At 41.2% G+C, this 17221-nt stretch overlaps 1 protein-coding gene across 1 annotated transcript in view; it reads right to left on the bottom strand.

Annotated features, from left to right (window-relative positions):
• PLCL1 (phospholipase C like 1 (inactive)) overlaps nucleotides 1-17221 on the bottom strand; it is a 180716-nt gene that overhangs the window by 36568 nt on the left and 126927 nt on the right. Inside the window, exon 2 of the mRNA XM_030241869.2 lies at nucleotides 919-3390. Within this exon, the coding sequence (XP_030097729.1) occupies nucleotides 919-3390 (2472 nt within the window). The remainder of the gene's footprint in view (nucleotides 1-918; nucleotides 3391-17221) is intronic.

The following is a 17221-nucleotide window of genomic DNA, read 5'->3' on the forward strand; positions in this document are numbered from 1 at the left end:
TTATGGAAAACTCACTGTTTAATGCAACTCAGTTTTGTTTCTAGGCAGTGCCTGAAGCTCAGAATTGAGCTGTCCTTTAATCAACCCCCAGTCGCTCCCACCACAGAAGAGAGCTCTGGGGATGTTCTTGTTTGGCTTTGCTGCCACTTCACAGCCTGCCCAGCAGCACCCAGGTCCAACCCAAGCACTTGTGACAGTGCTGTGCACCTGGGCCCTGATGCTGCTGGCTACAGCAGGCTCTGCTGCACACAGGGTGCAGGGACAGAGTGCCAGGGGACCCTCTGAGCCAAGACACGGTGTCTGTGCCAGCCCTCAACCAGCCAAGACCAAACAGCTATTCAGCAGGGAGGAAACTGCAACCCAAGTGGCATTCACTGCCTGTGTTGAACATCTGCAGCCCTGGGGCAAACAGTGGCAACACACACTCAGGAAAACATGCTTTTCTTTGCACAGTGGGTTTCTTTGGTGTACACAAGATCTTAATGACACATTCATTCACTGACTGCCCCTTATATTTCACCAAAGAAAATTAAGAGCATAACTCTCACTCAATTAGCAAAACAAAAGCTTGTTGTTTTTCAGAACCAACAAAGAAATACAGTATTTGGGACCAAAGGCAAGGGACACAAATGTACCCCCAATTCTGCTTTCTCAGGAAAAAAAAACCTCACGAGTAAAACATGTTTGGAGAGGGCATACTGATTTTTAAAACATTTCTGCCCAATCCTACGTTTGCTTGTTAGTTAGCACCTGTAACTATCAGCCTGCCAATCTCCATTTAAAGGTTGACAAGAGCTGTGGGTCTGAAGTTTCACCAGCTTCCAGCAGCTTCAGCGAGCCTGCCCTAGCAGCAGCGCACACCAGGACTTTCACTTCCACACTCAGGACACACCAACACACACAATGGCAATCTCATACCTGCATATTTTCTCTCATGTCAGTAGCCTCTCGCAATGGGTGCACTGCCAGCTTAAAGATGTCATCAATAATCTTGAGCCCAGTGTTCCTCAGCATGGTGTACTCCCTTGCCTTCTTCCCTATCCTCACCGAGAGGCTTCGCTTCTGCGCCTTGCCGCCTCCGCTTCGGTTGGTTATTGCAATGTGAACAAAGAGGGTAACGTGCTCCATGATGTCGCCCACAAAAGAGCGCAGTGGGATGTGCCTGTAGCCGGGCTGTAAGCACTCCAGTGGGATGGTGTACTGTCCTATGAACTCATCCCCAATGTAGTCATCATCCAAAACAACAAAGCGGATCATGGCCAGCTCCGGTAGGTTGATCTGGAACTCAAAGCTTTCATCAAAAATGGGGTTGTCACTGTTCTGCTGCACGGTTTTAGTTCTTTGTTCGGTGCAGTCTGCAGGAATCCCGTGTATTTCTATGCAGACATAGGGGTCTATGACATCCCCCTTTGCACACGCACCCTTGGGCTTTGGAAAATTCTGCCCACTGATAATTTTGACATGCAGGACCTGCGGGGAGACCCCAGGAACAATACCCTTGGTATTTGCGCTGAAGTAAGACACCTCGTCACGCATCACTGAAGGCCTGAGAACATACCCGCATCCCCCATTCTGTAGGAACCAACCAGTGTGTAGGTCCATCATGGGCCCTGGGGTCTGATAGTTCATTGCCACTATCTGGCAACCACAGTTCCAAAAATCTTGAGGATTTAAGTTACTGGAGTCTATCCTCATAGCACTCGGATATACCCTGGACAGAAACTTTTTGTTGTAGTTCACAAAATCTTCGGGGTATTCATTTGCAATCCGACTGGCTTCTGCCTCACTGAAGGAGCACATTTCCCAATAATTTTGAGATTTCATGGATGTCTCAAAGTCTTTGTACTGGATAGATTTGCAAAGGGACACCAAGTCAGACAACTCCTTGCAGAGCCAGATCAGCTTTGGTTCCCTCGAGAAGTCCTCTGACAGTCTCCGGGATATTTCAGCCTCTTCATCTTCATCCGTGACCTCTCCTTCTGATACATCCTGGCCGCAGGGCAGCTTCTTCCCCTTCACAATGATCTTCATTTTCAGTTTCTCAGGTGATGGGAGGTAGGCTTCTGAGGATAAAGGTGCCTCTGTGTACAGCTTGTTTCCAAAGATTCTTTTCATGTGCTGCACCACCACCTTCTGCTGCTGTACAGAGCAGTGGTTCCCCAAGCACAGAATAAGAGGGTATTCTGAGGCAAAGAAGGCCAATTTGTTTATTACTTCGATGACATTTCGAAAGGCAAGTGGGGATGTCATGTTGTTGCGGTTACAAATAATGGGTTCATTATCTGGGCCGTCACAGACGTCCAGTTCAATACTCCGGCAGCTCATCTTTAAAGCTCTGACATAACCATTGATATCAGCTGGCCCTCTGAGCTGGTCTTCTATTAGATATGTATTGTGGGATGCATTGATGTAGTAATGTGACAAAGGCTGTGTCATGTCCTGGACAATTTTTTTGTGCTCTGGGTCAAAAATATCACATTCTGAGGACAATAAGTATTGAGTAAATCCATCAATGGCAAGAAAACCTTTCAACCGCCCTTCTTCAGAAAGCTCATACCTGCGTATAATATCTAGACACATTTCTTCTGTTATGTGGGTCACTCCTTGCTCAGCCTCTAAAAACAGCATGAGGTCATTGGCATCCAGGTACTCTTTGTTTTTGGATATCTGCACAAGTAAGAAATACACCTCAGGTCTTGTGCAAAGTTCACTGAACGCTTCACAAAACTCTTCTTTTGTCACTCGTGTTGTCAGTTTCTCTTTGCTCTTCTGAATTTCCTTAAATTTTAATCTAATCTTTGACTCCTTTAAGGTGGGGTTAAGCTTCTTTATTAGTTCCACAGCTGTATCTTCTAACATTATGCCATTGCCATCAACGTCTGCTGCTTCGAATACAGCTTTTAACCAGGCAAACCGTGGGGTATTATGGCTGTTCTCCATCAAGTCCAGGGGTTGTTTGCTACGAGAAACTAAGTACCTTAATCCTGATACCCAAATATTGGCCACATCAGCTGAATTGGCAACCAAGTCAAGGGACTCATAGTTCTCACCATGAATTACTGACAGTGCACAGTCCTCAGAAATCTGATCTGCTAGTCCATTATTCCGGAATGTCTCTGTGTTCTTCCCTAGTCTGATTTCTTTTATAGCAGAAATATCAAGCTTGGCTTTGTCCAGATCCTTCTTGGAAGGCTCCCAGCGAAGAGCCTGCAGGTCAGGATCCAGAGTAAAAAAACGGTTATAAATCCGGGAATTTGGACGAACTTTCTTCAATTCACACCCAGCCTGCATAAAGCTGATACAGTCACTGGCACTGCTTATTTTCTTCTCTGATGGCATGCTGCTGAAGGACACTGTTTTCTTCCTTCCACATTTTTGGTTTGAAGGATCCTGTGGAATAATTACATTAAAAAATAAAATTAGCAGGTTTTCTTTGGCCATCTCACAAGTGCATAAATAAAAGAAAAGGTACATTTATGTAAAGACAATTAATGTTCTTCTGAACCTCAAAACACAACATCTTATTCCTTCCCACTATTCAGTTCCCAACTGACCTATAAAGAGACTTGATTGACTGTGGCCTTAAAGATAGCAAGTTTTCATGAGTGACATTTGCAGCTATTAAACTGTCTTCCAGATCTCTTGCTACAGCTGTGAGGAGGCAGTACCCAGCTGTATACATTATGTCCAGTTTCAAAGCAGATACATCACTCTCTCTTGTCTCCCCACTTGTTTTCAAAAGTAGTTATTCTGGTCATTTCTGTGTACAACAACTACAGAGCACTGCAGAAAAATGGATAGCCAGACAAGAAATCCAAAGCCTTTGTCTTCAGGATATATATTCTAACTCCTCTTGAGAAAATACTCAGCCAGACATGTGATTGTCTTTTCAGTATCAACTACTTCTTGTAAACCCAGCTGCCTACAAAGCTGTCTGTAACGTTAGTGCAGCCACTAAACTTGAACCTTTCCCTGCACATTATCAATTCAAAACATCTCACAATAATCATGAAGTATAAATCATTCTTTTCTCTGCATGATTTCCATCTACCCCATTAGTATGTAAACTATCCAACAGCTACCAAAAATATTTTTTAAACTCACTTAAGACCGCAATCAATCGTGAAAGACTTGTTAAAACTGCTTTCCCTCCTATATCCCTAGCCACTAGCAATACTTCCTTAGTTCTCTGCCTTCTGTTGTTGAAAGGACCTCAGCTGCCTGAATTTTGAATAGAAAAGGAGCCCCAAGGCAAGGAATTGTGGATGCTGGCTCTAAGCACTCAGCCCTCCCCCCTGGTGCCTCAGGCCCAGACATCAGACCTGCACCAGGCACCAGCTTCCCAACAGCCCCTGGGGATCTGCTCTGAGATGCCAAAACCCCTGACTCCCAAATCCTCTGCAGCCTGGTTTCCCTTCCCTCCCCCAGCAGCTGGTTCCTCCCAGCTGCAGTTTATCTGCTGGGTCATTCAACCTGCTCAGGCAATACTCCTCTGCAAATCCAAAGAATAAGCTCTGGCAGGGCCCTCCATCCACCCATCTCTGTCCTTTGATGCTCTGCCCTGTCTGAGCAGGACCTTGTGTAGCTCCCCAAGCCACAGAACATCAGTTTTGGTGCTCACAAGGATCTCTCCACTCTTCATTTGCATGTCTGCAGAGACACTTTCAGCAAATTAGTCAGTATGAAGGTTTCTACAAAACTGCTGTTGTCATTCACCCACTTCATTCAATAACATCCAAAAATATTTCCAACCCCCCAGGCCCCTAACTACTGAATTTAAAGGCATGGGATCTACTGGGAACAAAATTAAGACCTCTAAACTTCTTAGGACAAAGATTTCTCATTAAACTAGTACAGAGACTTCTACTGACAAGAATAATTACTCTTGCCATTTATTTAGTACTTTTGAGAATGGGTCTCAAAGAAACAGGAAGAAAGTCAATGAAGCAAGTGCCTCAGGTCAGCTACTTTTTAAATTACAGTTTTATGCTAAAATATTCTGTTCCTGCATTAACATACTGTGTCTTAATACACAGCTTTGGTTATGAACACCTCCAGGCAGTAGATGCTAATGAATACAAACGAATGTAGCAGATTACTCCATGGGTTTTAGAAGAGCCTCTTCTTTTTTATTTCCTTATGTTTACAGGAGCAGTATTTAGATTTAAAGTTGATGATTAATTAGGATTATTTTCCTCATATAGTTAGATGTATTAATGGCCTTGGAATCTGCAGTGATTCATTCCTTGAGAGAGGTTTCTCAGGGCCAGACCTGGAAATCTCATCAGAGCAGCCTATCTGATTTATCTACAGGTCTGACATTTTGTCTTAACTAGGGAGGCACCAATGTTATGTAAATACTTTATTTTCTGCAAAAAATAAAAGACATTTATTTTTAGTTCCAAGATACCCCTGTCTTTTGATCAAAGCAAGTCAGGGAATTAATCAGCCATTTTTCAGGTATTCAGCTGGGAAAAAAAAAATCCTAATTGATCTCATGGTCAAAGAACACAAGTTTCTTTTTAACACTCAGTGTTAATCCCTCAGGGATTTTGGTGGGGATTACATTATCCTCTGTGTCATCTTTACCTGCTTTTATTTTTGATGGATATTTCTGGTTTTGTACTTAGTGGTATGTAAGGAACATCAGAACTGTCCAACAGCACTTCATGTCAGAGTAGGACTTCTCCATATCTTTCAATCAATGGAACAGAATTCAAGTCTAACCCACAGATTAACTGCCTACAATAAACAATATTTAATTATTATTGACACTGATGGGGTTATTTTAACTGATACTAACAATGCCCTCCATCTAATGTATCATACACACAAACCCCACAAAACTGCAATTGCTAACTGAGTTTACTGCTGCATCAGCTATTCCCCTCTGGGTCTCTCCAGACTAGGAGCAGATTCAGTCTTTCAGTGAGAGCTGTTACTTTAGATATAATGTGAAAGTTTTCATTCATAATTATCGCTGAGTTAATTATTCCAGTCTTGCAAAAAGCCAAAAGGTGTTTCTGTAAGTTCCAATGCTGTTTTCTCAGACTGACAGCCCAGGCACTTTTTGCACTTTTGCCCACACACCTTTGCATTACCACACTTCTAAAGCTTGAAGAAGGCACTCTGGATCCTGACACCATGGTTTAGCCAGGCCACACACCTCCAGATCCCCAGTGACCACCCTGGGGAGCAGAGGAGTGTTTTCTTCAGGAGGTGTCCTCCCACCCCTTGGCCCCACTCACATCAATGCCTGGAGGGGACTATTTCTATATCCTGGGCCTCCCCACTGATCTTATGCTTCTTCAACTGAGACTCCAGACTGTGTTCTAATTTTAGTGTAGCTATTGCTTTCTCTACCTTAATCCAATTTCAACAGATTGATCTTCTAAAACAAGACATCCAGCTAGGAATACTGTGCTGCAGTGTCTCCAGTGGCTGAACTGCTGCTCCATCTTACTGGATACTAAGAACAGGAACAAGTACAGTCACCCAGCAAACTAAAAGCTGCCAACATCTTACATGGATAGATAGGAAACCTGTTCTCTTGTGCTACCTGCGAAGAACACTCCCACTGCAAGTTATCAAATAACCTTTCCTCAGTGTTCACCCATGCAAGAGGACTTGCTCCTCTTCATTAACCAAAGCAATCAGAAAGCACAATTAGATGCAGCCCTGAATCTTGGAACTGGAAAGTCTATCTTTCTCCAAGATGCCAAGGCCATCAAAATTGATCTTGCCTAGGTAACAGGACAGTAACTGGCCTAGGACTGCCCTTTACCCTCAGTCATTTGTACTGATGGAACTGAATTTACTGTGGCAGTGAAAGATGAAAAAGAAAGGATGATATTTGCTAAAAAAGATCTACATCAATGTGAAAATGAGGTCCTAACTCGTAGATTTTCCACTCTAAGATCTTTCCTCCCAGAGACAACCAAGCTCTTTACAAAACCCTCCTCCTGGAAACAAACACAAGCAGTTTGCATGCAATGTGCAAGTTGGGAAAGGAAATCCCTGCCTACATGGGAAACCGTGTGTTTCCAAGGGAAGACACTTTTCAAAGTGACTCAAAACTAGGGTTTCCTTCAGTTCTTTGGTTATCCCTTATAAGGGTGATTTAACAGGACAGCTCCATCTCCCTCCTGCTCCTGAGCCTGCATAGTATCAATTTTAGCAAATACCTCAAGACCTCAAACACAAGACCACATCAATATGCACCACTGCTCTGAAATCATTAAGGACCAAGGAGATGTGTCTGTGTGCTGGCCTGACTGCATCCTAACATTTTCTAGATGCTTCTAAAGGAAGGATTCAGAGCACCACTCTAAGCACACTCCCAAAATAGGAGAAGCTCTCCTGTTGAACACATCATCCTCGTCAGAGGGACTGGATACATAAACAGTAGGATCACTAAGCCATCAGCAGTTGTGGGAAAACTCCACCCCATTCACTCTGACCTCTGACTGCTCAGACTTCTGCTGTTTAAATCAAAGAGCTAACAGAAATAAATAAGTGGGATTTAAAAAAAAAAAGAGAAAACATGCTCTCCACCTCATCCCACCCTCTTTGTCAAAACTGTAGGACATAAATTGCCCATCTAATGTTAGGAACCAGGGCAATAATAAGAACTAGACAGCAAACCTGCACAGAAAGGTCAAGCTCATGAATTATTATTTGTCTGAAATTAAGTTACCTGAAGGCACTCTAAAGCACTGACAGTCTTCCAGTATTCTGCTAAAGAAGGTAAGAAAGGCAAAAACCATCACTTACCCAAAGACACCAAAAACCCTTAAAAACCTGCAGGGTTCCTGTGAAACCATGTGAAATTCAGTAATAATCCTGAGAAATAAACTCTTTAAATGTGATTAAGAGCTATTTCCCCAAAAAACAATTCACATTTTCACCAGTTTGATTCTAATCTTTGGCATTTCTCCTGAACCTAGCACTAAGAAATCAGTAATAGACAGCTTAGTTTGTCCTCACAAATAGACTGTAATAAACAGTACAAAAAGCTATCTGCTCTGGAAACTCCAGATGATCCAGTTAACTGGCCAACTGATTACCTGATTTTCTGTTTCCTAAGAGAAACTAACTAACTCTACAGGATAATCTTGGGGGGGGGGGGGATACTTTTAAATATTTCAGTTATTCAAAGACAGTCCCTGAAAATCGTAAGGCTTTACTGTACTTGTGACTTTACTTGTGGTGGAAAATGTACCTTTAAAGAGAAAGTAAAGAAGTCAGAGAGTCACTAATGGCACACAAAGCACTGTGTAGCAGGTGACCAAATGACAATTTTTCTTGAACTAAGTAAGCCAGAGCAGGGAAAATTTATATAAACCATCCAAAAAACCACAAAGTCAAAGCCTGGGCCAGGGCTGCAATTGGATCTCATACACCTGTGAGGCTCTGTCCATTTGATCAGCTGTAGATCAAAGCTTGAAGCCACAGTAGCAGCACATGATTAGAACAGGTAGCACTGATCACTGGAAGCCAGTATTCATCCTTAGCACACAAAGCTTTCTTCTGTAAATCTAAATGCCATGTTCCGACCATCCTCAGAAAGTATCCTTGGACTGCCCATTCTATGCAGATTTTATTAACTCCTCTCACACCAAATTAAGGAGCTAAACTCCCTCTAATCTTCCTTGGCAAGGCCTGCAGGATCTAAGTGTCAGGTACATACCCACTGTGACAACTCACATGTCAACAAAGAAAAGGTTGCCTACTCAAAATTCATCCAGGCTGACAACTCATGGCACGAAGCAGCTACCTTAGCACAGGGGCTGAACAGCCAAACCACCTTATCCCTGGTGTGGGCAGCTATGGGGATGCTGCCAGTCACACTTGGGCTAACACACAGCTCAGAAGATGGCAAGAGCAATGTTACTGCTGTGAGATCAACCCTGGTAGCCTCCTCAAGGCAAAATTCCCACTGGTGCAGGGATTTGTGCACATGGGGAGCAAAGAGCAGATCCAAAATTTAACACACGTGCTGTTAAAAGCTGAGCTGCACACATAATGGAACAAGTGGAAAACTTAAGGCCCACCAAAAATACAACATGGACACATACAAGAGAAACAGCTTCAGAACACAGTGTCCAACAAGTCTCCAAACACCAACAGTCCCACTGGCATGTCTGCAAAGCCAGTGAGCTGTCACTAACTAGCAGCTTAACTCAAGCCCAAACTCCATACAGCAGCCTCAGCACTATCACAGCTCATAGAGAGTAAGGGAGCTCAGACACAGGGAAGAAAAGTGTCCTGGGGAACAGTGAGTAATAGTGGTATTTACAGCAGGCTTTCCTCAGCTCTCCAGGACTACCAGGACACTGGGTATGGGCACTGAGTTCTCACCAAGACCTAGAATAATAACTATGGTCAGCTTCTCGTGAAAAAAAGTCACCCTGCAAAATGGGTACACTGCAAGGGCAGGAAAACTGAGTGAAGACAATAGTTCCCATGGAGATCAAGAGGAGATAAGACTATAATGGCTTGTCTGATTTCCTCTTTTGCTCCATTACTAAAAAACACTTTCAAGTACTGTTGTGTAAGATTGGAAGGAGATACAAAAGAATGCCTGAAGCAGATCTTCAGGAAAAACACCTGAACCAAAAAGATTTACTGTTTAAGAAATGCTTTGTTGTGTACTTGCTTTTTTCCTTTTCTTTTTTAAATGACTAACACTACCAAATTTATTCAATTTTACCTTGAAGAAGATTTACCTTTGCTGTTTAAATGACAAATTAGAGCAAAATAATAAACCAGCAGCACATAAAGACTCCATCTGGAAATGCTTTTTGGAAATGAAAAGCACACAATGCAAGAAGGGTTTATTTTCTGGCATGATATCATGCTGAAGTTACTACTTTTCCCTTCTTTTTTGTAAGTAGGGCCACAAAGCCAAGGATGAAAAACTTCCAAGAGCACAAAAGAACATGAGAGTCTACAATGAGGCTACCACTTTCCAGAGCTTTCTGCCATTGTTGTTGAGGTTTCATCCAACTGGTTTCCATCAGTGCAAGCAGCTCTCCCTTTATCCATTAAACAACATTTTCAGAGAGAAACAGATTCCTGCATGACACTTCAATACATACACACAATGTCTCCATAGAAGCCTACAGAAGACACCACCTGATGAAGATTTTTCATGGCTACTGTCCATTCTCCCTGAAGAAAAAGCCCCCTCACTATGGACACCCCAAGTGCCAGATCTACTTCCCGTTGGAAGTTGGTAAGGGACTGACTCGGCTCATTGGATGTAATGTCTCCAACCACTACTACTCCCAAATATTCTGCTATTTTCAAGTGCTTGTGTTGCTCACAGGCTCTAATCCTTCTTAGTCTGCAAGTGCACCTTGAACATGGATTGGACTCATCATCCTGCAGGGAATCTAAAGCTGAGAAAGACATAAAGACACTTTCTGTCTTCAAGCAGAAGTAACATCAAGGTCTGGAAAAAGGGGATCTCAGCTGCAGCATTCCCAGGAGAACTCCACTGTACAACTCCTCATTGTGTAAGAGAACCTCCTTTGAAGGCATCTGAGACAAAAATTAAGAGAATAAGAGAATGCCAGTAGCAACTCAGGAGGAAAAGCCAATTAAGTTTAGAAAGACCTGGCTAAGGAAAAACATGCCCAAGTGGTACTCCCCTTCATTACACCTCTAAATACTTGATTGGCACTGCATCTATGAGTGGGTAATTTTCACTGTCAAAATAATGGAAAAGCTGCAAAAAGATTTGATTAAGAATAAACAGATGATTAACATTACCTATTTCCAACATTATGGAAAACAGAGCTTGTCAGACTAACCTGATATCTGTGCTTTTATGATATTAAAAGTTTGGTTGATACACATGAAGTCATTGTAATAGACTCTAATGTAATATGGTTTTTGCAATGTAGTTGACTTGGTAGTGAATGACATTTTGATTAAGGAGATACAGCAATAAAAATAAACTCAGAAGACATTAAATTAATCAAACACAAGATAAATGATAACTTTCAAATGCAACAGTAAACGTGGAACACTTATCATGAAGAAATGCTTCAAATGGGATCTGCAGGGACCCATTCTTTATCCCAGTGCTATTTAGCATTTTTAGAGTGACCTGGAAGAAAGCATAAAATCAATACACGTGGAGTCTGGAGATGATAGAAAGCCAAGTTTCAACAGTGATGAATAACAGAATGTGAGTCAGCAGTCAAAAGACTGCTTGACAGGCAATACATAAAAAAATAGGTATCTTCCAATAAGGAGCAAAATACAAGGTCATAATTCTAAAAACACGGGGTCAGTCGTTATTTACAGGACTCTGACACAGCGGATAATTTTGGGGAAAAATAGTCAACTTTGTTATCATGGATGATCAGCATAGACTATAAGACAAAGATCCCACACAAAACAGTATACTGGGTTGTATAAATATAGTATCTACTCAGGATAGAAAAGTTCTAATACTGTTGTATTTGTCCATCATGTGATGCTCTCAGTTTAGAAACTACCTTGAAAATTGGGACGTTCACAACTGGCACAAGAATTGGGAAGTTTTTGGAAAACACATTCAAGTAAGGGATTACAGATTCTTTTAGTCTAATACACATATTGTCTGTATTGATAATTATTATATTAGTATTAATAAAAATGTGCATGAAGATAAGGAAAAAACTTAACAGACACCCCATGCCCTAATTAAGGGATTTCTGGGCACTTTTATTCAGAATGTAATGCTATCAATTGAGTAGTTTAATTAAACCTTTAATCTATGTACTTTAAGAAGTCCTTTAAATTACATTTCTTTATGGATCCCCTAGAAACTCAAAAATGTGGACTAATGTTGTCACAGATTTTAGAGCACAGAATATTCTGAGCTGGAAGGGATCCACAAGGATCATTGATTATGAAGATGAATATATAAAGATTATGTGAAGATCAGTACTATCGAGTGATACATTCTTTTAAATCCTGGAAATTGACACATTCAAACTCAAGCCAAGACTGTAAACAAGAAAAGCAAAACTGACAATGGTCACAATCTGCCAAGGATGGCTGGGAGTCTTCATCACTTTTTCATCAGCACCTGATTCCTTCCAAAAGTACATCCCACACAATCAAACACAATTTCATTTAAGCCCTATTTAATGGAGAGCAGACCAGACTTCACTGCTATTTTTGGCCTGATTATTTAGGTATTAGCTCAAAAATTAAATCCTGTGTTTTTCCAAGAGAACATGGTCAAATGGGACTGTGCCTTCTGGTCTGGTATCATGGCACTGGAGATTACCAAGCACTGGGGGCCCAAAACAGGGTGACCAATTTAATTTCATTCTGAATCTTACAGCAGTCCTCCAGGAATAAAATGCGTAATCCAATAAGCCACACAAATCTCAACAGGCTAATCACATTATTTCAAACCCTTTTTAATCAACTTAAATTATTTCTTCATTAATCACATTTATGCCGATTCAGATCAGCCCCTTTACCTAAAATTAGCAATGAAGTTTAAAAAAAAATCAATAAAATTAGGTAATGAAACTGGTTTAATGGGATTTTTTAAAAAATTCCAATTGTCAGTGGTAATTGGATTATTATATAGGTTGAGATAAAATACATAAAGCTGAATATGAAGTATATGGGCAAGACAGGGCAGTGCATTATCTGACCTATAATGCACAGGTCCCTGTGGCAGCCCCGGCACTGCGCACTCACCCGTGTGCATGGAGGTGGCACTGTCCCCTCTGTGATTTATCAACCCTCGTGCAGACACCTTGTCAACAAGCTCCATCACAAAGCAAGGATGAGGGACTTTTATTTTTATTTTAGTCCCATCTACAGCTTTTTAGCTTTGCATCTATGGGCACGGTGCATGCCAGACATCTCCCTTCAGCACCCTTGGGCTGAAAAGCAAGGTTTACACATAAATCATGCCTGCTGGAACCAGAGCAGTTTCAAGCCATGAAATGTGCTCCTGCACTGCTAAAGGAGTTGGCAGGGCTGAAAACAACGTACAAGTGAAACAATTATTTCAGTGGTACACTTAGCAACGGTATGACAAATTAAGCATCTCCCTTACAAGCAAAACACAGATTTCTCCATTAATAGAAAGGAAAGAAGGATTCAAGAAACAGCTGTGGTAGCCTCATTAAATCTTATTATGTGACTCTCATAAGTAGGCATATTCCAAATTTTTACCAATGCAGACACAGAATGTTTTCATTACTCATCAAAATAAGCAGTAAATTAGGCAGGGTACAAGCACCTTGATAAGCTGCAAACTGCAGCATCATAAACATCCAATTTATTTAAAGAATAACTGATTTGCTATGGAGATGTGCTACAATTTTTAATTGCATTCCTTCAAAATTATCCATCTTCAAGGGCAAAACTCTCCTATTTCCCAGAGCCCATATCGTAGGGAGAAGAAAACCCAATTGCTCATTTGGTTTTGGTTTTCTTAACAAATAAAGGAATGCATTTATAATGTAGTTTTATCCTGCTCATATATTTATATTTGCTAAATAATCATAAATCTTTTGTCTTAGAATTAAACTATGTGCGTGCCTGAGTATTACAATCCCTTGGGTTTTATACTGAATTTTTACAGTTTAGGTATATCACCAATCTGGTGTAATTGCCTCCATCCAGTTAATATTTAATGTTATGAACTAGTGGTTGTAGGAGTTTTAGAAAAAAAAAAGAACTCTAACCACTGTATAACTCACTTCAGCTGCAACCTAACTTAGCACTCATGTGGAGAAAGTAACACCTCAAATCTCCAATAGTTTTGTACACTTGCAACATTTAGAAAATGTTGAGCAAGAAGAAAAATGTTGGATTTGCAGCCCAAAAAGCAGGAACCTCCTAGTTCCTAGATCAGCTCAGAAGCCCAGGAAGACTCTGAGGAAACACTGTCTGCTCTGGATTTGTCTCATGGTTTCCACAAGACTCAAAAATGTTTCTGACACACAAATCTCAGCACCTTTGCAGAAAAGGCAGCTTCTGCCAGGGTCTTCATCCATCCCCTCGTGGGGGACACATGGCAGAAAAAGGGGTGTCTAGCAGTGGGGGCAGGAGCAGTTGGGCTGGGGTTTGGAGAAGCTTTTTGTTTTAAGAGGTTCAAGTTTGGTATTTGCCTTCTTGAGGACAGAAAGCCCCAGGCCCCACTGCTAAAGCACAAGCTTCCCTTACCTTGCACAGCTGTCACTAACACCAACACTGCCCAGAGCAATTGAGAGGGCACTCAAGGACAGTTAAACACTGGCCACGGTTATTTTTGTGAGGGTGAACAAGTGGTAGCAGAAGAGTGACATAAGTGAGCACAGGGAACCACTTCTGCATAGACAAAAATCAGCTCAGAACTCCCAGTTCATTCAATGGGCCCTTTAAAAATAGATTATGATTTGCAACAACTGTGTGATTCAGCTGTTGCTCATTTTAAGCTTTAATCTTACAAACACTTACACACACTTAGTCCCCATGGTCACACTGTTCATTTGTTAATACTGAATTCAGATTAAAATAGGTGTGACTGTGCATTTGTTCATCCAACAGCTCCTCAAGTCCTTTTTAAACCCCAGAGCTCTAGCTTTTTGAGACTTTTAAAGATAATCCCTCCCACCAGAGAAACAGCTTCTAAATTTAATGGTATTTTTTACATAAGCAGGTACAGTGAAAAAACAAATGTTGAGAAAAAGTCTGTTTCTTCCTGAAGTATCAACTCCTCCCCTTCTTCTTTCTTGTTATTTTTCATCAGTTCCTTTAGTTGGATATGAGCAATGAATGCTCCCAAACACATGCACTTTTCCCCTTTATTCACCTTGGAGCAACACCTCTATCCAGCTGCAGGACTTGCTAACTGCTGGAAAGAAGAGGCCAGAGGTAAGCAAGGAAGCACCCTGGAGGAAACCAGCAGCAGTGAGTGCCCTGGACACAGGGGAGCACACCCATTCTCAGGCTGGACTGACTGCTCCAAACCCAGCATAGCTGGGAGAGGCCAAATGTCTGAGCTCCATTTTTACAGATGACACTCGTTTTTCCTAGCTGGTTGCCTCAGGAAAATAATATTGCTGTAAGTAGATTGCTTAAGATTTTTTTTTAAGTGTCTGTCTTTAAATGGAATACTAAAAAGGACAAAAATACAAAAATTGTAGAAGAATAGAGAAATCACCTGCTTTGCTTGTCAGCTTTCCATTTCAAAGCTCTTGATGACATTTCTCATCTTAACCCTAAAGCAAAGCTTTATGCAATGAAGGGATAACATATTTTATATCTGTTTAATTATAATAATGAAGACTTTGGTAATGCATTTAGAAGAACTACAGTCTAATCAGGGCTGTAACCAGAGAATTGCTTTGTTATACCCAGGAGAATTTGTCTGTCTTAATTAAGTCTCCTCTCTCAGACACAGAACATAGAGGCTCTTTCATCAGAACCACCTTATGTAATTGCAGAACAGCTCTACTTGCTGCATACAGCATGCATTGTTTGCAGGGCAGTTTCTAACCCTCTCATCGTGTTTCCTAAAGCAAAAATACAGAAAAGATAGAAAACAGCCCAGACAATGTCCTTGGATATGGTCAATGGCATGCACACACTCTGTCCTGCAGCTTAGCAGCAGAGGCTGCAGTAAACTATGGATGCCCCAGTGCTCCCATTGATCCCAATCACACTGAATCCCCAGAGTTCACACAGGGCAATTGTTGTTTATTTAGCTCTATTTAATGAATGCAGAATCGAGCCCACAGGAGCAATGTATGAGATTTGTGGAAGTCCCATTCTTAACTGTACCATATTTTCTGGATATACTATTTTAAGGCATCTTTGGAGTCAGGAGAAAAGTACAAAACACTGTAACACTACCAGATATTTTACACACAGAGTAACAACAATTAAATATTTTTAGAACTACCATAGACACTAAACTCCATACCTTATTCATTTCAGTGGGTTTTGTTGCTGCTGTTTTCTCACTTTGAATCCATACTGAACCTTATTAAAAATATTTTCCTCCTTATGCCTATACATAAGCTAAATCAATTTCTTTTCTTTCCCATAGGGTGTTTTCATCTGGGATCATTAGTAACTAAGAGAAAAATAATCAACTCTTGGTAAAGCAGTAAAGTGGCAAACACGTTTCTTAACTGTGTACTCTGGGAAATAATACATTTCTAACTCATTTTGCAAAGACAATTAAAAGTGACACATGACATGTCAATGAGTTGCTCAGCTACTAGGTAAATTGAGGCACATCAGATTCTCTGTAATTGCCAAATTACTCTGTGAATCAAAGCAGCTCAGCAAACTGAAATAGCATTACTGCCCTTATATAAAAGGAATGCTCCACCCTGCAACCATTTGCTGGTATTTTAAAATTCCAGATTTCTGATTTCAGAGCTCCAAGTGAAATGTGGTAATTCAACAAGCACTGCCCTGTGCACCACCACACCAAGAGAGCGATTTTGGTTGTAAAGTTGGCATAAGCCAACCTCAATCTGTGGTTCCTTCCTAAACTCTCACAGAAACCTGTTTTCTCCTATCAGAAAGAATGTGCCCCAGAATAAACTCAGGTGCACTTTCACTGGGAAAGTGTATGAAACCAGGAAAACTACACCATCCAGAAATCACCCAAAATACTAAATTACAAAGGACAAATTTTGAAGGGGTCTGAATACATCCTTTGATTTCAGGGTCAACATGGTTATGAGAAGTGGGCGAAGTGATGTAACTAAACCTGTGAAGAACTGAAGAGCAGAGCACTTTTAGAGTATTAACTGGGCTGGGCTGTTACCTCCCACAGTTTAGAGTTTACTTTTGGTAACACACTCATTCTAGATACCTTTATGTTAAGCTTGGTGCTTCCTCTTTCTCTGCTGCCTGAAAATACAGGGCTTGAAATCGAATTCTGAAATCCAACAGGCAAATACACAAGACTGCGTATGAAGCAGGTTTTCCTTGCATCCTGCTTCTGACAAACTCAAGGACAGACGTCCCATAACTTGTACTTACAACCACTGAAGCTACAGATCTGACTCCAGAGTGATATCCACATGACAAGTTCCATTATTTGGTTTTGCACGAAGCACAGATCTGGTGATACATCCCCAGCTCTTGCTGAGTCAACGAAGCGTTTAAACACAGATCTACTGTGTTCAGTGAAACTTAAGAGATATTTTAGTGCTTTGCTGATCTCTGAGGCATCCACAATCATGCAGGAAAC

Source organism: Serinus canaria, chromosome 7 (genome assembly GCF_022539315.1).
Source record: "Serinus canaria isolate serCan28SL12 chromosome 7, serCan2020, whole genome shotgun sequence".
Classification (NCBI taxonomy): domain Eukaryota; kingdom Metazoa; phylum Chordata; class Aves; order Passeriformes; family Fringillidae; genus Serinus; species Serinus canaria.